Source organism: Sciurus vulgaris (genome assembly GCF_902686455.1).
Source record: "Sciurus vulgaris genome assembly, chromosome: 1".
In the NCBI taxonomy this organism is placed as follows: Eukaryota; Metazoa; Chordata; class Mammalia; order Rodentia; family Sciuridae; genus Sciurus; species Sciurus vulgaris.
Genome location: NC_136461.1, coordinates 123,586,356 through 123,611,463, shown reverse-complemented (window position 1 = coordinate 123,611,463; position 25,108 = coordinate 123,586,356). Strand labels below are relative to the sequence as shown.

The 25,108-nt window shown below is 39.3% G+C and overlaps 1 protein-coding gene across 7 annotated transcripts in view; it reads right to left on the bottom strand.

Moving 5' to 3' along the window:
* Positions 1 to 25,108, bottom strand: part of LOC306659173 (uncharacterized protein C1orf226) — a 332,178-nt gene that overhangs the window by 100,640 nt on the left and 206,430 nt on the right. For 2 of the 7 annotated variants that reach the window (XM_079136584.1, XM_079136586.1), the window contains exon 1: positions 19,170 to 19,362. The exons of 4 other annotated variants lie outside the window; for them this stretch is intronic. In XM_079136584.1, coding sequence (XP_078992710.1) covers positions 19,170 to 19,268 — 99 coding nt within the window. In that variant the 5' untranslated portion in view covers positions 19,269 to 19,362. Of the gene's footprint in view, positions 1 to 19,169; positions 19,363 to 19,389; positions 19,589 to 25,108 lie in introns of those variants that run through there. One more of the 7 variants, XM_079136588.1, reaches the window with a different exon arrangement.

The following is a 25,108-nucleotide window of genomic DNA, read 5'->3' as shown; positions in this document are numbered from 1 at the left end:
CTCTTTTAGACTTTAATAAACATAGATTTCCAGCTACACCTCCTCTGGAACAAGTCACTAAATCGGGGTTGCTCCTGTAGCCACTGGAGCACAGAAGGGGGTGTTCCAATGAACTCCATGGAAATTAAGAGTGTAGAAGTCTGGAAACACCCAGGAGGAGGACAAAACCTGCCTTAGATAGGTCAATTGTCAAATATTATCCATTTTGGTCTCTTCCAGTATGTCACTTTCACTTGTTCCACACACTTCCTTCTTGCCCTTCCACAGCAACAAAATCAAAGTAGAAATGTCAAGTCTCTGTCTCTGCAAGGGACTATGTCATTCTCCCCAGCCTGGGTTTTAGAGAACAAATTATCTACTAAGCCAGACCCTCAAATGTCTTCTCCAGAAGAAACCTGTAGTTGACTATACTTACTTTCTTATTTGGTCTACCTCCCAGTTGGTTTCATTGTCTCCAAGACCTTCTATAGTCAAGACCCAACACCTAAGCCTGCCAAGAGGCACCCAGCCAGCTCATTGCTTGTGTATCTGGAACTTTAACTATTTCTACAGTCAGTGTTTTGACAAGTTTGCCATGCCTTTAATACCTTCATCTTAAAAATTCAAAATGCAGCTAAACATATTCTTGGAAATTGGAAAACAGTCTCTAATTCAATCGCCATGGACACACTCCCAGACAGCTCTTACAGGACACAGTGACTACATAGAAAAGCATTACCCACTTTTTCCCTAGAATCTCCGTAACAGTGAAAACACAGGTGCTCCTTACAATAGCTGGTGGAATGTTTCAAGATAAAGAGGGTTGAGAGAGGCAGAAAGCAGGTCTACAGGTCCCATCACAGCTGCCATTACTACCTGAGTGCTGTCTCTTAGGTTAGTCACACTGTATCTATTCTACCTGCTTCCTGATGTCCCAAACCCCTTCCAACTGCAGAATTAGAATTAAATTGCACTTCTGTTAGAAACATTGGACATGAAGGAAAATCAAGTATCTGAAAAGATTTAAATATTTATCATGAAGCTATTTGTTTCTATGGCAATTACACTTCACTTAGATGACATGATACCAGGTTATCATGCTCTTTAAGGGGAACAGGTTTGAAGAAAAGGGTGGCAATTCAGTAACCAGGAGAACACAGAAGAGAAGAGCTTTTGGGGACAAGTCCTCCTTTTTCCCAGATTACTGCTCTGAGGTGGAGTGCTGCCTGGGCAGGCAGGCTTGGGAGGAAGCATCTGTGTTCCTTGGGACAGGAATCCAATCTGCTCAGAATTTGCCAGGAGCTGAAGAACAAACAGGACTGCTGGTGCCACCGTCTGTGGCCCATGCCAGCCCCAGAGTATGTGCCAACAGGCCTGGCCCTCTACCCACTGGCTAGGCTGTTCTGATACATTTGCTTTGCTGGCCAGAGCTCCACCAGCAAATGCAGATTAAGCCCTACGGGACCTGACCTTTGAGGGAACAAAACAATACAAGTCCAAGAATACTATCTACAGATTGGAAAGCCTACAAGTGTTTGGGATTTGTAAACAGAGCCTTGGGGTCTTATATTGAAATAGCGGCCATAGAACTTAGTGTCCTGTGCCAGTCAGTGAAGCCCAGGAAGGGGAGCCTGGGTAGAGGAACCAACAAGAGCCAAGAGTAAACACTCAACAAGTGACATGAGAGGAACATTGGCTGGATGCCAGAAGAGCTGCTTCCAAACCAGCAGCCTGGCTTCTGAGCATCTCCTGATTCCCAGAACTCTCTCCTAATCCAACATGTCCTAGCCTCTGTCACTAGGTATCTAAGGAGGGGATGCAGGAAGTCTACAGCAGCAAAGTGGGTGAAACAGTTAAGATGGACATCTAATGAAGGGACCCAGTCCTGGGCCTGAAGCCATACTGCAAAAATAGAAGTAACAAAATTAATTTCTTAGAGAAGTAGGAGTTGAGGCTATCAACTAGTACACACACACACACACTCACTCTCTCTCACTTTGTGTAGTTCCCCCAGAGAATCCCTGGATGTTGCTATTTCACACACCTATAATCTCAGAAACTCAGGAGGCTGAGATGAGGATCTCAAGTTCAATGCCACCCTAGGCAACTTAGTGAGACCCTGTCTCAAAATACAGCACAGTGTAGATCCCCAGTACTGGATGTTTGACAATAGCTGGTTTTTAACAAAAATATTTTTATTTTCTACATGAACCTTGGTTCCTTAATTACCTAGACTACAAATAAATTGGCTCGTAAAATACGTTCTCACCTGCTTCACAGGAAAATTCACTTTTCCCCCACTCCTTTCTTAAACCAAGTGCATCAACCCTGGGACTATCTTATAAAGGGTTTGTGAGAAGTCCTTTTGTACTTTAAGAGCTTAATCACAGCCAGGCGCAGTGGCGCATGCCTGTAATTCCAGCCACTTGGCAGGCTGAGGCAGGAGGAGCACAAATTCAAGGTTAATCCAGACAACTCAGAGAGACCCTGTCTTGAAATAAAATATAAAAAGGACTGGGGCTACAGTTCAGTAATAGAGCACCCCCATGTTCAATCCTCAGTATCAAAAAAAAAATTTTAATAGAGTTTAATAACTCACATAGTAAGATACAAAATCTGAGGACTGCCATGTTCATGATAGCCAAAACGTGGAATCAACCCAAGTCTATACATTTCATGGAATATTATTCAGTCCTAAAAAGGAAGGAAATTCTGATACATGCTACAACATGGATAAACCTTGAAGATATCATGCTAAGTGAAATAAGGCAGTGACTAAAAGACAAATATTTTATGATTCCACTTCTGAGGTACCTAGTACTATCAAATTTGTAAAGACAGATAATAGAGTGATAGCTTTCAGAGACTGAGGGAAGGAGGTAATCTGCAGCTAGTGTTTAAAGGATACAGTTTCAGTTTTTTTTTAAATTTTTTTTTTTTATTTTTACAGACTACATTTTGATTCACTGTACGCAAATGGGGTACATCTTTTTGTTTCTGTGGTTGTGCTCAATGTAGATTCATACATTCATGTAATCATACATGTACATAGGGTAATGATATCTGTCTCATTCCACCATTTTTCATATCCCCCTCCCTCTATGTAATCTAAAGTTCCTCCATTCTTCTCTCACCCCCCAGTCCCCCACCCCCATTATATATCATCATTCACTTATCAGGGAAAAAATTCTGGAGATGGATAGTGGTGACAGTGGTACAACATGTAAATATATACTTAATGGCACACAACTGTCCATTTAAAAATGGGTAAGACAGTAAATTTTATGTTATGTATATTTTACTACAATAAAGATACGAAACCCGAAACACTGTACAGTAAACACATTTCTGCTCCCAGTAACTCTACTTTAATTCTGCTTGCAAAAGAATATTTCTGCAACTCCCCCACATGCAAGTTAAACATGCCATACTTTTCTGTACTGCCCTCTAATTGCATTTGCTAATCCCTCTAGCTAAAATGCTCTCCGCAAACCTAGGGAACTCCTGCTTATTCTAAAATATTAGCTCAGGCTTCTCCACAGTGAGGCCTTCAGGGTCAATGACCTTTTCCACTTCCTTCCAGGGAGTTGCTCACTCTATCCACTTGGTTAGGACAGTCATATGTGCGCCTCAATTATCATTCACTATAGATTGGTCATTTACCTATTTTCCTGGAAGGCCAAGCCCTCCTTGAGAACAACAACAAAAAAGTCTTACATACAAGAAAATAGCACCAGAACTATACAAAGGTAATAAACGTTGATAGGAGTTATTCACAGAGCCCAAGAAAAGCTAACACTGTATACAAAGGTAATCTTTCCAGAAATTAACTGACAATTTAAGTTACTAAAATATGAATTGCAAACCATGGCACAAAGACTTTAAGATCTGATCTTCTTTAAATTGTCCATATCCACAGCACATTGCTGAGCAGCTTATCTATGTTTGATAGATACTTCTTTAAATAAAATTATTTATTGCTGTCATTATTGATCAAATCATTTATAATCATTTTATTGTATAGTTAGGAGCAATGAATGGGGGAATGGTCATGCAGAACTACTTCCATTTTCTGGGCTACCAAGTTTCCCTAATCCTATGGTCTGAATCTGGGATGTCCCCAGAAAAACTTGTGTGTTGAAAGCATGATCCCCAATGCAGTAAGGTTCAGAGGTGAGGCTTTAGGCAATGACTAATCTATTAATGGATTAGTCCATTTGTTGGATGGACTACTGGGTGATAACTGTAGGCAGGAGGAATTAGGTCACAGGGAGCTTTGGTCTTGGACTACATCTGTCTGTAGCCCCTTTCCCTCTTTCTCTTTGTTTCCTGACTGCCATGAACTGAGAAACTTTCCTTTGCCATGAATTTTCTGTCTTGGAGACTTCTGACCATGAATCTCTGAAACCATACGGCAAAATAAGACCTTTCCTCCTCTAAGTTATACTTGTCAGGTATTTTGGTTGCAATGACAAAAAACTGACTAACATCCCTAAGATCTAGTCCCTGATCCATAGGAAACAGAATGTGGAGGACAATGGTCCAAGAAACCGCTGACACCAATGTGCAGCTCAGTGACTTGTAGTATTCATTTATAAGTAGTCTCAGGAACTAGCAAGACCTAAATCAACGTTGGCTCTGAACCCAAATTTCAGAATATCCATGAGGATTCTTGGAAAATCTGGGTAGTAAAATTTATTTTCCATTTGTCAACCTCAACCTCAGCATCACTTATTTCAGCAATAAATATATTACTGAAAACTGGGCATAAGTAAAATCTCTATGAGCTGAAAAAAAAAAAAAAAAAAAAAAAAAAAAAAAAAAAAAGGAACCAGGGAAGCTACTACTCATTGTCCTTAATGGAGGGAAAATCCATTGTCCTTATATATAGAAGTGTAGTACTGCCTAGCTCTGAAGACCAAGAAAATGTAAAACTCAAGTTCTAATCCCATTTGGGATACCTGATTTAAACAAACAACAACAAAAGCAGAATCTCAGACCCAGCCCTCGGAGACATTCATTCAGTAGATCTGGAGTAGGGCCAAAAGTTGGCATCTTTATTGCAAGCCATAATATAGATCACAATTTTCAGAAACACTATGTGAGCCATAGAAGAATTATCACATATCTTCAATTGCATCAAGAATTGCCTTAGAGGGGCTGGGAGCAACTAAGTGGTAAAGCACTTGCCTAGCATGTGTGAGGCACTGGGTTCCATCCTCAGCACCACATAAAAAACAAATAAATAAAAGTTATTTTGTCTGTCTCCAACTAAAAAAATATTTTAAAAAAAGAATTACCTCAGGCTAAATCAATGTGTCTTGATTCTATATGTATATCTGCTAAGGGTAGCTATTATTGTAACAAAATACAAATTCCAATGAAAGTACCACTGCTATTTGCTATCATCCATTTTCTAAATCAAGGACTGCTAAAATCACCACTATCATGGTAGAAGGGAATTCTGCTGGGGGATAAATATCACATGTTCATGCATTATATCTCCTACATTTTGTATGTTCCAAATACTTCATCAAAAATATTTTAGAGGTCAGTGAATTTTATAATATGTGTAATTATAATGCATCACTAAAAATTTTCAAAAAGAGTAAATGCTATTTAAAATTTTTTTAGAGAAGCTCTTGTGTTTGATACATTTAGGATCACAAATGTTGACCAAACTTTTCACCATATTGGGAAGAAGCCAGTGCTCAGGGATAGCTAAAGATTTCCCCAGATCTGTTAGCAAAAAACCCAAGCCTGAAATCCACATCTCCTGATTCTCAGCTCTCTGCTTCATATGTTTTTATATGTTTCTAAACCTCTCTCCTCTCTCTCTTTTTTTTTGGACCAACCCAGAATTCCTGCTCCATGAAATAAAATCATTCATTTACTCCCTCCTTTCATTCAGTACATGTTTTTTTTAAATATTTTTTTTACATAAAAATCAATTTTTTATGAAAAGAAGCATCATAAACAAACTTTTTTAAAAAAGACAACTAAGGGAAATTTACAGCTCATATCACAAAGAGCTATCCTTCCTAACATGTAAATTGACAAAATCAACATGCTTTCAAAACACAGAAAAAGGAAATAAAATTCAGTACACATTTAATGAGCTTTCATGTGTATCTGACCTCCATCTTATAACAGGAAACAAAAAGGGTTCAATGTAAATTAACTTCACAGGATCAGGAACATTTCCGTGTTTCTCAACAGAAAACCAAAAGTCCCCCTCCCCCAACACACACTATTTTTCCCTCACTAATCACACTACCTGCCCTCATTTCCTACCCTCTTCCATTCCCAGGGACACATGTCAAAAACTTGAGAAGGGTACAAAATACTAATAAGGTTATAAAAATGGTAAAGGGGCCTTCTGAATGTAAGGAGAAGTAAGAGGTATAGTTTAGTGGCAAAGCACCTTCCCAGCATGTGCAAAGACATGGGTTCAATCCCAGTATTGGAAAAATAAAAAATAAAAGAGAGAGCTAGAGAATGTACAGAGGATTACTAGGCAGGAAACAGCCAAGTTCATTGGTGTTTGGAACATTGGGAAGGTTGGGGAGAGACTCATCCACACACAGATGTTCTGTGGGTGGGAGGAATTTTCAGTGTCAAGAGACCAGTATGATGCGAGAGGGCAAATTAAATAGGCCCTCAAATGGAAGACAGTGGCAGCCTCAAGCACAGGCAATTTGGGTCTGTGTACTCAGGAGAATCCCTGAATGGTGGCTGCTCCTTGCAGAGAGGACACCAGACAGGCTCTGGAATACAGCCTTCACTTTCTTTCTGACTGGGAGCATGTTGACAGGTCACAGGGAGCTGAACAACAACTCAAATGATTAAAGGCCCCAAAGGGGTAATTTATGAAACAAGATAAGTACCTCTCCTAATAATAATCCACTGCTTTCCTTTTACCATCTCTCACAGCACTTTAAAAAGAAGTACCATCATCCCTCAGTATCTGTGGGGGTTGGTGCCATGACTTGCCACAAGTAACCAAAACCCACAGATGCTCAAGTTCTTTATATAAAATGGCAAAGTATTTGCATATAACTTACATGAGTTTCCTTATATTTCATTTATTTAATTTTATTTCTTTATCTATTTATTTATTGCAGAATTGGGGATTGAAACCAGGGTATTCTACCACTGAGCTACATCTCTGGCCCTTTGTTTTTTTTTATTTCATCATCTATCTATCTATCGGTATTGGGAATGGAACCCAGGATACCACCGAGTTACATCCCCAACCCTTTTTATTTTTCATTTTGAGGCAGGGTCTCTCTTAAGTTGGTGAGGCTAACCTCAAACTTGCACTTCTCTTGCCTCGGCCTTCCGTTACTGGGATTACAGGTGAGTGCCACCATGCTCAGCTCTCTCCTCATATACCTCTAGATTACTTACAATGTTTTAAACAATGTCAATGCTATGAAAATGGTTGCTATACTCATTGTTCAGGGAATAAGAATGAGAAAAGCCTATAAAGGTTCAGTACAGATGCGTTTTTCTTTTCAAATACAGAACCTGTAGTTAGGGAAGGCTTAAGCATTAGTCTATTTTCTTTAAATAAAAAAAAAGAGGCACTGGTGGATGAGAAACTACTAATAGAACAAAATAAATATACTCTGCCTAATTTTATCACTCCTTAATATTTATCTCAGACTCTACTCTAAATAAATGGTTAATATGGTATATCATGCAAGTAGGAAGACAGACATTAAACTTGACTTCCAGCAGTAGGAAAGAGATCCAACAATGTTCACACAGTATGATTCATATCTACACACACACACACACACACACACACACACACACATACACACACACACACACACAAAGAGAGAGAGAGAGAGAGAGAGAGAGAGAGAGAGAATAGAAGTTTTTCAGTATTTAGTAGGGTCATAAATCAAGGATTTAAGGTTTTCTTCCTCAGATCAAAAATGGTTATGAGACAAATGATGGATTCTCTGTCTTTCTAAGGCTTTATTTACCTCTCTGTAAAAGCAATCAATCATGTTTTATAGCCTCCCTGTACCTCTCAGTATCCACCACAGTCATCCCACTTACCTTGTGAAGTTAAATGAAAATTTTGCATTGTGAAGTTCTCTGAAGAAGCCACATTGAACACTAATGCTATTTCACAACAAGCATTTATCCTCTCACCTGTACAACCTCTGTAAAGTCAGGGTATTGGGTTAGATTATATCTGAGAACCTTCCCAGCATAATACAAACTTTCAGAGCCCTTGTAGGAAGAGTTGGATGGGCAGGCACAACTGAAGAAGGAAGAGGAAGTCAGGTGCAGTGGCACATGTCTATAACACTAGCTACTCAGGAAGCATAGGCAGGAGGATCACAAGTTCAAGCCCAGTCAGGGAAACCGGGAAGATCCCGTCTCAAGATAAAAAATAAAAAGGGCTGTGGGTATAGCTCAGTGGTACAATACTCCTGGATTCAATCCCAGTACCAGAGGTGGGGTGGGAAGGTGAAGAAAGAGGAGGAAGAACTAAAGGAAAATGAAGGGTTTTGGTGAAGCCAGGTGGATTCCAGAAGCAAGTAACAAGGACAGAAGGGAGAAAGGATGCAAACAGACATGTAGGAGAGATCTTAAATGGGAAAGAAATTACTAGAGTTTTGCATAGAAAGTAGGAAGGAGTTATACACTTACAGGCTTTTAAGAGCACTGAAAATTCAAGAAGGAAAGATACTGCAAACAAGAAATCTAGGAAGAACAGGAGCATGTATTGAACACTGGGTTATAAAAATAAAATATATATTTGGAAGAAATTACTGTAGAGTGAGCAGCAGGATAAGGAAATGGATCTCCAAATTCCATGCCTGGGAAAAGTAGCAGTGCTTTTAAGGATGACAGCTCAGGTGACCAAATGATGTGTTACATATGGGAAAAAAAAAAAAAAAAAAAAAGTCTACCCTGCATCAGAAAATCAGGAAACAGAACTTGGAACAAAATTTATAGTGGGCCATGCACTTATTCATGTAAGACTCCTTTCCCTGGCCTCTCCCAAGTCTTTGAACCATTAAATCCCCCTCCCCACCTCTTGAACTTAGAAAGAGATGACAGTAGAATGGAAAATCTGTACTTGCATTCATCTCTGAGAGTCAAAAGAGCTATGGGATGAAGGCAGGATGCACAGGGGAATTCAGACACCCCAGCAGCCAAATGGCCTCAATGAAAGTTCATTGGAATAATGACAGATCTGATAAGGGAGGAGATTGTTAGGAGACATTGAAGAAAGTGTCTTTGAGAGGAGGAGGAAAATAATATCAGAATTAGAAAGATCCTTAGAAGTCACAGGATTGTCTGCCAAGCAATCATTTAGCCTCTAACAGAATATGGCCAGCTCTGTTTCAAAAGAAATTCCTTACAACAAAGCTGAAATCAGAAAAGTTGTACCCCATTCGTGTACAATGAATCAAATGCATTCTGTTAAAATAATAAAAAAAATTTTAAAAACCCTGAAATCATACAACTTTCAGTTGTATGATTCTCTAAAGCTGTACTTCTCAAACTTTAAGGTCCATATAAATTTCCAGGGGACCTTGTTAAAATTATAGATCCTGCACATCTGAAGAGAACTGATGACTCTTGATTTCCAACAAGGTCTAGGATAATGCTGACATTACTTGTCCACAGACCAAGGCTCTAGAACTAGAATACATAAGACTAAAAGGCATTTGGATATATTAGCTATTTGAATTAATGATCTCTAAGGTTTTCTTCAGTGCTAACATTCTATGATTACTACCAATTGTCAGAATATGGTAATATTCTGAGTTATAAAAAAATACACATACAAGTATTTCTCAGGAACAACCATCTTAAGATGGTCAAGAATCAAACTCTAATAAATCAATCATAAAACTCTAATACAAAAGTGACAAAGATACAGTACCCAGAATACAATTTCTGAGGGTAGAGAAAAATCTGAAGTTATTGACTCTTTCAAAGCATAATAATTATCTACTGTCAGTAGGTGGCAATATTTCCCCCGGGGTCTAAAGGATTGTAAAGCAAAACAATGGTTCTCAACCTGGGCTTTGTACTGAGATCACCTGGGAAACTTTAGAAATACATGTTTCTGCTGGGCATCACTGCACCCACCTGTAACTCCAGCTACTCAGGAAGTTGAGGCAGAAGAATCATAAGTTCAAGACCAGCCTGGACAATTTTGAAAGACCCTGTCTCAAAAAAAAAAAAAAAAAAAAAAAGGGCTGGGAATGTAACTCAGCAGGGGCAGGGGAGCACTTGCCTAGCCTGGACTGTGTGAGGCCCTGGATTCAATCCCCAGTTCCAGAAAACAAAACAAAACAAAACAAAACAAAACAAAACACTTAAAAACAAACGAACATAAATTGCACAGAGATTCCACTAGGAGAAATTTTGACAGAATTGTTCTGGAGTGAGGCCTGGATGCTGAGGGTTTTTTTTGTTGTTGTTTTGTTTGTTTTAAATTCTTCAGGTGATAATAATGTGCAGCTAGAAGTAAGGTCCAATACAGGGGAGTAAGGTAGAGAAGATTACAGAAACCAAGAGTTAAGAGGTCATTGCTGTTCACCACATCACTCCTTATGCCTGCCTTACCCTGACTCTTAACAGAGTTGAGTCCAGTGTACCACATACACTCTCCCTTCCATCTCACCTTCCCTTTCATCATCTTCCCTTCCCATCACCACTAGGTTGCCACAAATTTGCACAGGATTTTACTTCCAACAAATTCCTATGACAACAAATGATCCTTGGTGAAAATAAACCAGGATGATTTATGTAGAAAAAGCATGGTATCCCTCATTTTCCTTAGGATTGGGTTTTGTTTTGTTTTTAAATATTTTATTGATGCATGATTATACTTAATAATAGGATTCACTGTGATTTATTCCTACATGCACATTAAGAATTCGGTTTTGACCACAGCAAAGTGCCCCACCTTAACTCATCCCCAGTACTAGCCTCAACTGTAAGGGTGAGCAAAATTTTTCTGTAAAAGAAAAGATGGTGAATATTTTTTTTAATTTTTTAATTTAATTATGTATACATGATAGTGGAATGTACTTTGATACATCACATATAAAGGAGTATAATTTCTCATTCTTCTGGTTATACATAATGTAGAATCCCACCAACTATATAGTTATATATGCACCCAGGGTCATAATGTCTGATTCATTCCACTATCCTTCCTATCCCTATAACCACCCCCCCTTTGATCCCCTTTACCTAATCAAAAGTAACTCTATTCTCTCCCAGCACCTCCCCATTGGAAATTAGCCTCTGTATATCAGAGAAAACATTCAGTTTTTGGTTTTAGGGGATTGGCTTATTTTGCTTAGCATGATATTCCCCAGTTCCATCCATTTACTGGCAAATGCCACAATTTCATTCTTCTTTAAAGCTGAGTACTATTCCATCACACACACACACACACACACACACACACATCACATTTTTTAATCCATTTATTCAATTCTAGGTGTTGACGGACACCTAGGTTGGTTCCATAGTTTAGCTATTGTGAATTGAGCTTCTATAAACATTGATGTGGCTGCATCACTGTAATACAATGCTGATTTTAAGTCCTTTGGGCATAAACTGAGAAGTGGGATATCTGGGTCAAAGTTTTCTGAGGAATTTCCATACCACTTTCCAAGGGGTCTCTCTTGCAACCACACAACTCTGCCACTATAGTACAAAAATGGCCATAAACAATAGTAGATAAATGAATGTGGTCATGTTGCAATAAAACTTTATTTATAAAAACTGGTAGCAAGTCAGATTTGACCCATGAGCCATGGTTTGCCAAACCCTGCTTTACCTCTTCTGAGTTTCTTCTGAATATTGTCTATTTCTCCATGACATCATATGCATTGACCAAGCACAATTGTAACATTCACAGTGCAGAAATGAGACCAGTGCATAGAGACTGAAATACATGGGAAAGGGCCATGAAAAACAGATGAGATTTGAATGTGGGCCTAAAGTCTAGTAAAGTGGCCATTCAGAAATGAGAATGAAAATAGAAGAAACCTCTACTAACAACTACAAAATTCCTAGATTTCTGACATTGTGTCTGATTCTGAGAGCCTTTTTCCATGAAACAACAATCTGTGACGTAAGGTAGGTTTTCCCCAACGATGATGGAAATCTAAATTCATTCAGGGAATGAATCCCTGAAAATGTGATGTGACCAGACAAGGCAAACAAGTGATTGTGTACATAAGCCTCACATCTCATGCAAAAATAAGTTCAAGATGCTTAACAGACTAAAAGGTAAAACTATAAAACTTTTAGAGGAAAACATCAAGAAAAAATCTTCATGACCTGGGGCTATATAAAATTCTTAGGAATGAAACCAAAGGCATGATCCATAAAATTTAAAAAGTGAAAAATTGGGCTTCATTAAAATTAAAACTCTGTGGAAGCCAGTTGTAACTCAACGAAAAGACAACCTTACAGCCTTGGAGAAACATTTGTAAGCTGTATATTTTACAAAAGATTTCTATTCAGAATATGTCAAGAACTCTCAGAAATCAACAGTAAGATAACCTAAGTAAAAATGGGCAAAAGCCTGGAATAGATACTATATCAAAAAGGATATGCAAAAGGCAAATAAGGATGTGAAGAGAAGTCAGCAAGGCTTGGTAGCTGGTTCAGTATTGCTTTGTGACAGGAGCAACTTTGGTGAGATTCCTTTCTAGGAAAAGAGGCTAAAAATCTGTCTCTCCCCAGTGGAACTTTTGAAGTCTGCCTCTTGACTCTCAAGGCCAAACTAGAACTTGTTCAGACCCGATTATGGCTCCCTAAGACAAATGGCCTAGTTTCAAATAGTGACCTCCCATTGACAAGATGTTCAATATCATTGGCTGCTAGGAAAATGCAATTAAAACTACAACGAAATCCTACTACACATATTAGAATAGCTAAAAGTTTAAAAAATACTAATACCAAGCACTGGTGAGATTATAGGGCATGTGGACTTTTCATACATTACTGAAAGATGCAAAAGTAGCACCATCACTTTAGAAAACTGTTTGGTTTCTTATAAGTATTTACTTACTAAATGACCCAGCAATATCCAATAGTTTGGATATGAAGTGTTCCCCAGGAGCTCCAGTGTTAATACAGGAATGTTCAGAAGTGAAATGACAACTGCAACCTAATCAGTCCATCCTAGTTTAAATGGACTAACTTAACTGGGTGGTAACTGTAGGCTGGTGGGGCATGCCTGGAGGAGGTGAGTCTTTGGGGGTATGCTCAGAAAGGGTTCATCTTTCCTGAAGCCTTTTTCCTTCTCTCTCCCTCTGCTCCTCTGCATGCCTTCTGTCATGGTGTTCTGCCTCACCTCAGTCCTAAAGCTATGGAGCTAGAGGACCATGGACTGAACCAAAATAAACTTTTCCTCCTCTAAGTTGTTCTTGTCAAGTATTTTGGTCACAGTGACGAAAAGCTGACTAATGCAGTATTTACCCTAGAGAAATACAAACCATGTTCCCACAAAAACCTGTACACAAATGCTTAGCAGTACTATTTACCATCACTAAAATTAGAAACAACCCAAATATTCCTCCACAAAGTAAAAAATGGAAAATATGCAGTTCATACGTGATATAAGGTAGCTATAGAAAATTACAAGTGAACTGGTTAAAATGTTTTAAAGTGCTTAATAAAAAAAAAATCAGCTACTGATACACACAAAACTTAGAAGACATAATGTCTCAATAGCAATATGCTGAATGATAAAAGCCAGTCTCAAGAAATTGCATACTGTATAATTCTAGTTACACAACATTCTCTAAAGGAGAAAACTATGGTGACAGAACAGGAGATAAGGAGTCAGGAGAGGCTATGACTACAAGTGATATCACCGGGGACATTTTAGGGGGATGGAAATGTTCTCTGTATATTGATTGTGGTGGTAGTTATGTAACTACAGAGATGAAAATTCATAAAACTACATTCAAAAAAATCAAAATTTGACTCTGTTAATTTTTTAAATAAAATGAAAATTAAACTTCTTTGGGCTGGATGAAACATCAGGATAGGTGATGCTTCCCAACTTCCCCTCTTTTTAGGAGGCACCCAGACCTCAAGGCTAATATAGACTAAAGAGTACCTCCCCACTGTGTACAAACTAGAGGGACAATTCTGGATTTTCTGCCTCTCAGTTAAAGGGTAGGGGCTTCTACAGCTGCTCTACCATACAAGCCAGGAGAATATTGTGGTGACTTAAGAAAATGGAAAACACTGGGTCCCCTGCAGCCTACACACAACCTACAGTCACTGAGCAGGGGGACTAATACCTTTAAGGTCATCCAAGGACTATACTGCCAAGCATGCTCAACTCTGTCTGGTAACCCAGTCCCCATGGGAGGCCATTATTCCATTGCCTGGGGATACCCTATTGTCTTAGAGACCTGGACATGTCTCCAGAAACAGAACTCTAACATTCCATGGGTCAAAATAACTTCCTAGCCTAGCTTCCCAGGACAGGTGTCTCACCCCAGTCTCGGTTCTCCTGTTACCAGCAACACTAAACCAACTCCGTTGTTTGTTTTCGATCATCTCTGTCTCCTCACTGAATACACACCAAACAAAGGCTCACATCCATGCAACACAGACAAAAGGAGAAGCTAAATAATAAATGTGCATCCTAATAGTCAGGGAAGAAGGGCCCTCAAGGTTGCAGCTGATGAAATCTCTAGTAAGCACAAGTTTGAGAGGAAGGGGAAAATACATCTGATGTATTCAGTTCTTTCTCACATCATCCTTATCAAAGGTCTCTATCTGTGTTGCTGCCTTCCTATGACTGTTTCCTCTCTTTTCTTCCTTGAACAATCAGATGTCTGCTTCACTTGCTGACCCTCAGTGAACACAGAAAATCTATGTCATTGGAAACATCTCTAGTATCAGCCTGCCTCTCTTCTAGAACTGGAGAAACCCCTTCCTGTTCTCCACACATGAGAGAAGTGGGAAAGGAACTTGTTGTGGGCTGAAATGTGTGTGTACTGCCAAATTTGATGTTGAAAACTTAGCTTCAAGGAAGTAGAGGCTTTGGGAGATGACTAAGCATAGAATAGGTTGTGAAAGTGGACCCATAATGACAGGATTAGTGCCCTTACAAGAACAAGACCAGGAAAGAATATGTGAGGACACAGCAACAAGGAGGTCATCTGCGAGCCAGGAAGAGTCTTCTCACTTGAACCAATCATGTACCCTGATCTGAAACTTTGTGCAAAAACTGTCTGCTATTTAAGCCACCTAACCTGTGCTCTTTGTTTTTTGGAGGGGGGGTTGGGGATATTTTGGCAGTAGTAGGGATTGAACCCAGGGGCACACTACCCTGTCCCCACCCCTTTTTATTTTTATTTTGAGACAGTCTTGCTAGGTTGCTGAGGCTGGTCTCAAATTTATGATTCTCTCTGCCTTAGCCTCCAGAGCCACTGGGATTACAGGTGTGCACCACCACCACACCTGGCTGTGGTATTTTTTTATAGGAGCCCAAGTTGTCTAAGACAGGAATCTACGGGAAATCAAGAAATCATCTGTGTGAAAGGAAAACTGCAATCTGGCTGGTCATGATTGCTGATCTGAGGTGGAGCTCAAGTACATGTCCTGGGAACAGCATATACAAAGCTGAACAGATCTCTCCCATTCAAAGGCCTCCCACTCTCTCTCACTCAACCATAATATTATCACAGCTAAGATGTTAATCCTAACTCACATATTTTAGCATTTGACACAATGACCTTTTATAAATATCAGAGCACTTTCATATTGATTATCCTACTTAACATCAGTCACTGCTCACTCATTTGGCCTTCATTATATTTCTCCCCTAAGTTATTTAGGCTACATATACTTTGCTCTTCAGCCTAAAAAAGAAAATACTCTACTCTCACTGGATCCCTGGGGGGTGGGGGTCGTATTCTAAGGATCATGCTGAAGGCTAAGGGAGGAAGAAGGCACAAAACTGCATGCCCCCTACCATCTTAATCTTCTTAAGGCACTATACGATAGGCTCTGATTAAAAACTTTGTTCAATCAAAACTAACATTCAACACTTTATACCACCTGGCCCAAAGCAGGTTTCCTTCTCTCACCAAGATGCTCCCTGAAATGTATGATTTCTACACTATATTCTTCAGAGATCTGTTTTTGGTGACAGAACCTCAAGGACCATTCTAGGGCTAAGGGACCACAAGAACAGAGATGTGCAATCACCTGTTCCCCATCTCATGTTTAATATGTTGGGGTTCCAGGAAATATTTTGTTTGACAAAAGAGTCTTCAGTTTAAAAAGAAAAGTTTGAACATCACTGATCTACATGAAATACTGTTACAATGGTTCAGTAGCACTGTGATTTAGTCACTATCCTGAAAATACTTTGATTTTCTCACATCTACACTTGTTCTTATGCAATTACTTCCTTCAAATTCCTCACTCAGTCCCAAATTCATCTAAAATATTTCTACAGTTTTACTTCAAATATCACTTCATAAAAATCTCCTCTGGAGTCCTAAGTTTTCTCTCCTATGTGGAAACTATATGCAGAAACTAGAGAAGAAAAAGGGAAAAAAGTGAAGGGGGTGTCTCAGTAGGGTAGAGGAAAGGGAGCAAGGTTAGGGAGGTGGGAGGGAAAATGGAAATACTGGGGAATGATATTGGTCAAATAATATTGTAATATCATATGCATGTACAAATATATAACAACAAATCCACCATTATGTATAATTATAATACACCAATAAAACACATGGGGAGAAAATCTCTCCTGGTTATCATAGCCTGAAGGATAGCAATTAGCACTCAGAGGACAGATTTTACAATAATGCTAAATATATAAGATCCATTTCCTACTGTTGCCTATGATTCTTAACTTAGAACAATATAGTATTTTCTTCTCAACAAAAATATATGTTCTTTGAATATATATTTGAAGATAAGAGTTACTCAGGTTCAGTTTTATATCCCTGTTAATACCTATTTATAGAATTTTCATCCAGTTATGAGGATTTGATCTGACAATGTAAAAAGATTACTCCGACTGCTGTGGTAAGAATATCAGCAGGCAAGGTAGGAATCAAGGAAACCATTAAGGAGACCAACTGTTCCCAATGGGGTGAAAAAGTGTACAAGTAAGTATAATACCAGGCCTGTGAGCGCAATTTACACCCAGAAACAGCCTAGGCAAGAGGCATCCCTCCCACAGGCAGGATCCTCGGCTAGCTGCCATTTAATTTTGGAGGACTGTCCTCCAAATACGGTCAATGTTTTCCTTCATTTACTTTTAATCTATTTCACTATTTTAAAGGCTATTACAAAGAATATTCAAAGTATATCATCTCAGCATTGATGGATCCATGTGGTATCATCAATGGTAGGTTGTTTGATGCCCCTCAGACTCCTAGGCCAACACTTTGACAAGTTATTTCAGTGTAAAGACCACAGCCTTAGCCTGTTGCACCTATTTCTCTTTTCCTAACAGTTTAACAACTTTCGGAAAATCATACTACTGAGTGGACCACAGGTAAATAGTTCTCTTACTTTTTCAAAAGAAACTGAAAAACTAACATAGCTGTAGCCCTCTGAAAATTATCTCTAATGGTTACTTTGTTTTGCATTGATCGCATTCGGGACCTAAATCAAAGGATCTTCTATGACTAAGTTCCATAATAATATAGCATTTTAACAATTTATTGGCATGGAATCATTGTTCCAGAAAAGAAAACTATTTTTCTCCAGGCTAAAATGAGCTGAGTTCCATTTATTTTGTTTTCCCAGCCCTTTTTTAATCAGGAAGATACTCAGTTGCAACTAATTACATTTAGATCACTGCTCAAAAATAAAAACTGGAATGCATTTATCCATTCCAATTCCAAAAATATCAGCCATTAACTCTTTCTTAAAAATATTTAAAATTATTCTCAAAAAGGTCCCTTATTTCACATCTATCTCTTAACTCCTCCTCTGATCACTACAGAGAATAAAAATAATCCAATTTAAACATGGGAATCTTAAATTTGATAATGAATAATTAATATAGCCAAGGAACTGTAAGGGATATTATACCTTCAGAAACTGGCTATCAGATAGTCCCTAACTCAATGAGCTTAAAAGACATAGCATACTTTTTGGATCCTTCTAAGTGGGAAAGGGGAAGCTAGTAAGCACAGCCACATGTGGAAAAGGAATTGGTCCTTGGTTTGCCTTAATGTGTCTAGAATACTCACTGGGTTCTTTCAATATGGAAAATAATCATCAACTGAAAAAAAATTTCATCTGTTGCTTCTTTGGATAATTTCCTCTGTTTTTTCATTAGGTCTCAATTTGGAACATTAACAGGTATTAGATGTCCCAGGTTGATTCTGTTATTTGCTAGTCTTTTCTCTCCTACTTTAATTTCCAACAGATATCTTCATTAAAAATTTTTTTTCAACCATTCTACTGACTTGTTTATTTTTAGTTTAACTCTCATATTTTTTTATTTCTAAGCGCGCTTCAATTTTTTATTTATGATAGAATTCTATTTTTATTTTGAGATGCCATACCTTCTAGCTTTATCTTTTGTTTTCCCAAGTTTCCTTTTTGATCTCTGCTATCTCTGTTTTCTTCAACTACCTCCCTCCATTTACCTATTTTGGTCTCTCTTTTTTCAAAAATTTTATATTATATAAAATTTATATATATATATATTTTTTTTTTTAACATATCCTGGGCACTGAACTAAGGGTTACACAATCACTAAAGTACATCTCCAGCCCTTTTTATTTTTTAATTTTGAGAGACAGTCTCCCTAAATTGCTGAGGTTGGTCTCAAACTTGAGATCCTCCTGCCTCAGCCTCCTGAGTCTGGGATTACAGATATATGCCACTACACGTGGCTCAGTTTGGTCTCTATTTATTTTATTTTATTTTAGCCTACACAGCATAGAGTTTTTTTGAAAGTGAAAGTAACACTCCATAGAGTAGAGCTCAGTGGGCCAGCCAAAGAGTGGTTCAAGGTATCTCTTTTTATATTGGAGGTTTCCTCAAGTATCTTCCATATTTAAGGAAGGAAGAAGTAAAAAGGTGACTGGAAATACTGGCAGGGATGAAGGAAATTGTCTAGAAGTTTCCATTGACTAGTGAGCTCGGTCATAAAGTGGGAGGAAAATTGACTTTATATTTACACAAGACTTCAACAGGTTCAGGTCTCCAGATATTCTCTCAGGGACAATGTTTCTCCAGAGAAAATATTCGCACAATATTTTAGAAATGGAAGGGATCATCAGGGTCCTACCAGTTCAGTGTGAATACTCTTACTTAAGATCTTTTTGATTTAGCAATTCACATTATTGCTTTATGCAACAATTGAGACTTTCACATCCAGAGTTTTCCAGCATGACTCACCTTACTTGCCATCAATATCCCTTCCTGTAGACTTTGAACTAAAGATGTTGCCTATGCTCCACTGAGGTCATCAATACCAACTCTTGCATTCCATTTTATAAAAAGCTGTTATGGCAAAAAAAAGTGCTGGGAAATGAATTGAAGCAGGTTATGTTCCATGCTTTTGTGATTATGTCAGAGTGTATCTAGGTGTTGCATATAACTAAAAAGAATTTTAAAAATCATGACTAAAGGGAGGGTTTTCAAAATGGCAGACTAGAGGGTGGCTGCATTTCATGTTGCTCCAGGACTCAGGATTCAAAAAAGGAGATATTGAGAGCGTTGGGACCAATTCAAGGAAGCCGGATACGTCTCTCCCGTTGGGGAGGCGTCCTGGATGGGGCGGTAGTCCCGGAACGCAGGGAAGTTGTGAAGTAGAGCTGCCCAGCGAGACACCCCTCCCCCTGCTGGAGCAGTGAACTCGGACAACTGGGAGCATCATAGAGGAGGCCGCTCAGAACAGTGCTTGGACTCGGAGCAACCACTGGGGCTCCAGGTGGCGGGCCAGAGGAGGGGCTGCGAGGAGAGCTGTTTGGACTCAGAGCGACCACCCCTGAACACAGGGGCCTGCCCGGAGTAGGAGGAGGAGGAGAAGCAGTGCGGTGAGGCGCTTAGACTGGGAGCAACTGCACCAGAGCTACAGGTGGTTTCCAGAGGAGGAGATGCTCGGCGAGCTGTTTGGACTCAGAGCAACCACTCCTGAACACCGTGGCCTGCCCGCAGGAGGAGGAGGAGGAGCGTAGCCGTTTGGATTCGGAGTGACTATACCAGCGCTACGGGTGGTTGCCAGAGGAGGAGCTGCGTGGCGAGCTGTCTGGACTCAAAGCGACCATTCCTGAACACCGGGGCCTGCCTGGAGGAGGAGGAGGAGCGCAGCGGATCGCTTAGACTCGCAGTGACTGCGTTGGAGCTCCAGGCGGCTGCTCAGAGGAGGAGGCGAGTGGTGAGTTGTTTGGACTCAAAGTGACTGCTCCTGAACACCGGGGGGCTGCCTGGAGGAGGAGTGCGGTGGGACGCTTGGTCTCGAGTGGCCGCACCAGAGTTCCGGGCGGCTGCCTGGAGGAGGCGTGCAACAGGTCACGTGGACTCAGAGCTTCTCAGAGTGACCACTCCTGAATAGCTGGGGGGCTACCTGGAGGAGGAGGAGGAACGGGGCGGGTCACTTGGACTCGGAGTGACTGCCCAGGGCTATGGGCAGTTGGCAGGAGGAGGAGGCACACAGTGAGTTGCTTGGACTCCTAGTGAACGCACCGGAATACCGGGCGGCTATCTGGAGGAAGAGGCGTGCAGCGGGTCACTGGGACTTGGAGCGATTGTACGGGGCTCCAGGTGGCTGTTCAGAGGAGGGGCCGCATACCAGGCGACTAGGTGCACAGCAGGGTCCCAGGATCTAGGAGGCTTCTTGGTGGAAGAGCCGCAAGAGACAGGCTTAGGGGCCGAGCGAAGGCTCCAGGACTGTGGGCAGATTCTCTGAGAAGAGGCAGCCTAAGGAGACTCATCTGTGAAGGGTGAGGCTCCCAGGCCCAGGAGGTAGGTCCAGGCCCCTGGGAACATTGCAGAGGAAGGCAGCCCAGCTCAGGTGGTAGTTGTGGATTGAGGGGAACCTCTAGGAGGGGAACTGACCAGCGAGACCTCCCCACCGGGTGAGTCTTCCCTGCCGGGTGAGGTTTTCCCACAAGGATGGTAAAACCAGAGACATAAGCCCAAACAGGCCTTGCCTCAGCCTGGAGCCTAGTTCCCCTTTGGATGACCACTGGTCAACAAGTGGAGGCACCTCTGCCCACTAGCAGGGAATATAGCCCACCTGAAGGCTACCACCCCTAGAGAGGCAGCTTCCTTGTGGAGCACCGCACTATCAACTTCCTCTAAGACTTCAGCCTACTGAAGGCTAAAGGGGATATACTAGAAATCTCCAGGGACATTATAAGTCAATAGAAGAAATCTGCAATATCTCAGCAGTCCACTGATACCTGAATAACATGAGAAAACAAGGGAAGAAAATGCTCCAAACAAATCTAGATGTTACATCAATAAAATCCAATGACAGCATGGCAGAAGAAATGACAGAAAAGGAGTTCAGAATGTACATAATTAAAATGATCAGGTAAGCAAACGATGAGATGAAAGAGCAAATGCAGGCATTGAATGATCGCACCAATCGACAGTTAAAAGAGCAAATACAGGAAGCAAAAGATCATTTCAATAAAGAGTTAGAGATATTGAAGAAAAACCAAACAGAAATCCTTGACATGAAGGAAACAATAAACCAAATTAAGAACTCCATAGAGAGCATATCCAATAGGATAGAACACCTGGAAGACAGAACCTCAGACATTGAACACAAAATATTTAACCTTGAAAACAAAGTTGAACAAACAGAGAAGATGGTAAGAAATCATGAACAGAATCTACAAGAACTATGGGATACCATGAAAAGGCCAAATTTAAGAATTATTGGGATTGAGGAAGGCTTAGAGAAACAAACCAAAGGAATGAACAATCTATTCAATGAAATAATATCAAAATTTCCCAAATCTGAAGAATGAAATGGAAAATCAAGTTCAAGAGGCTTATAGGACTCCAAATACACAAAATTACAACAGACCCACACCAAGGCACATTATAATGAAAATACCTAACATACAAAATAAAGACAGAATTTTAAAGTCTGTGAGAGAAAAGAACCAAATTACATTCAGGGGGAAACCAATACGGATATCAGCAGATTTTTCAATCCAGACCCTAAAAGATAGAAGGGCCTGGAGCAACATTTTTCAAGCCCTGAAAGAAAAATGGATGCCAACGAAGAATCTTATACCCAGCAAAACTTACCTTCAAATTTGATGATGAAATAAAATCCTTCCATGATAAACAAAAGCTAAAAGAATTTACAAAGAGAAAGCCAGCATTACAGAACATTCTCAGCAAAATATTCCATGAGGAAGAGATGAAAAACAAAGAAGCAAATCAGCAAAGGGAGGAATTATCCTAAATAAATTGTCAAATAAAGGAGGAACCAAGTCATGTCAAATAAATAAATAAATAAAATTTTAAAAATGAGCCAAATGACCGGGAAACCAAATCATATCTCAATAATAACCCTGAATGTTAACTGCCTGAATTAATCAATCAAAGACATAGACTGGAAGATTGGATCAAAAAGAAAGATCCAACAATATGTTGCCTGCAAGAGACTCACCTCATAGAAAAAGATACTCATAGACTAAAGGTGAAAGGATGGGGGAAAACATACCATGCACATGGACTCAGCAAAAAAGCTGGAGTATCCATCCTCATTTTAGATAATGTGGACTACAAGCCAAAGTTAGTCAGAAGGGATAAAGAAGGACATTTCATACTGTTATAAATCAGCAAGATATAACAATCATAAACATCTATGCCCCAAATAGTGGCTCATCCATGTATGTCAAACAAATCCTTCTCAATTTCAGAAACCAAATAGACCATAACACAATAATACTAGGTGATTTTAACACGCCTCTCTCACCACTGGACAGATTTTCCAGACAAAAATTGAACAAAGAAAGCATAGATCTCAATAACACAATCAATAATTTAGACTTAACAGACATTTATAGAATATACCATCCAACTAAGAGCGAATACACTTTCTTCTCAGCAGCACATGGATCCTTCTCTAAAATAGACCATATATTATGCCACAAAGCTAATGTTAGCAAATACAAGAAGATAGAGACACTACCTTGTATTCTATCAGATCATAATGGATTGAAGTTAGAAATAAGTGAAAGAGTAAAACACAGAAACTATTCCAACATCTGGAGATTAAACAATATGCTATGAATGTATAACAGAAGATATTAAGAAGGAAATTAAAAAATTCTTAGAGGTAAATGAGAACAAAGAAACATCATATCAAAATCTCTGGGACACTATGAAAGCAGTACTTAGAGGAAAATTTATTTCATGGAGTGCATTTAATAAAAGAAGTAAAACTCAACAAATAAACGACCTAACACTACAGCTCAAAGCCCTAGAAAAAGAAGAACAGACCAGCACCAAAAGTAGTAGAAGACAGGAAATAGTTAAACTCAGAGCTGAAATCAATGAAATTGAAACAAAAGAAACAATACAAAAACTTGACAAAATAAATAGTTGGTTCTTCGAAAAAATAAACAAAATTGATAAACCTTTAGACACACTAACAAAGAGAAGACGAGAGAAAACCCAAATCACTAAAATTCGGAATGAACAAGGAAATATCACAACAGACAGGATGGAAATACAAAACATAATTAGAAGCTATTTTGAAAATCTATACTCCAACAAAATAGAAAATTTTGAAGACATCAACAGGTTTCTAGAGACATATGAATTGCCTAAACTGAAGGAGGAGGACATACACAATTTAAATAGACCAATTTCAAGTAATGAAATAGAAGAGGTCATCAAAAGCCTACCAACAAAGAAAAGCCTGGGACCAGATGGGTTCTCAGCCGAGTTCTACAAAACCTTTCAAGAAGAGCTCATTCCAATACTTCTCAAAGTATTCCATAAAATAGAAGAGGAGGCAACCCTCCCAAACTCATTCTGTGAAGCCAATATCACACTGATACCTAAAACAGACAGAGACACTTGGAGGAAAGAAAATTTCAGACCAATATCCTTAATGAACATTGATGCAAAAATTCTCAACAAAATTTTAGCAAATCGCATACAAAAACATATTAAAAAGATAGTGCACCATGATCAAGTGGGTTTCATCCCAGGGATGCAAGGTTGGTTCAACATCAGGAAATCAATAAATGTAATTCACCATATCAATAGACTTAAAGAATCACATGATTATTTCAATAGATGCAGAAAAAGCATTTGATAAAATACAGCACCCCTTCATGCTCAAAACACTAGAAAAAATAGGGATAGTGGGAACATTCCTTAACATTGTAAAGGCCATTTATGCTAAGCCCATGGCTAATATCATTCTAAATGGTGAAAAACTGAAAGCATTCCCCCTAAAAACTGGAACAAGGCAGGGATGCCCTCTTTCTCCACTTCTATTCAACATCGTTCTTGAGACTCTAGCCAGAGCAATTAGACAGACCAAAGAAATTAAAGGGATACGAATAGGAAAAGAAGAACTCAAACTATCCCTATTTCCTGATGATATGATTATATATTTAGAGGAACCAGGAAATTCCACCAGAAAACTTTTAGAACTCATAAGTGAATTCACTAAAGTAGCGGGATATAAGATCAATGCACATAAATCTAATGCAATTTTACATAAGTGATGAATCTTTGGAAAGAACAATCAGGAAAACTACCCCATTCACAATAGCCTCCATAAAAATAAAATACTTGGGAATCAATCTCACAAAAGAGGTGAGAATTAATATTGTCAAAATGGCCATACTACCTAAAGTGCTATACAGATTCAATGCAATTCCAATTAAAATCCCATTGATGTACCTTACAGAAATAGGGCAAGCAATTATGAAATTCATCTGGAAGAATAAGAAACCCAGAATAGCTAAAGCAATCCTTAGCAGGAAGAGTGAAACAGGGGGTATCTTCAACTCTACTACAAAGCAATAGTAACAAAAACGGCATGGTATTGGTACCAAAATAGAAAGGTAGATCAATGGTATAGAATAGAGGACACGGACACAAACCCAAATAAATACAATTTTCTCAT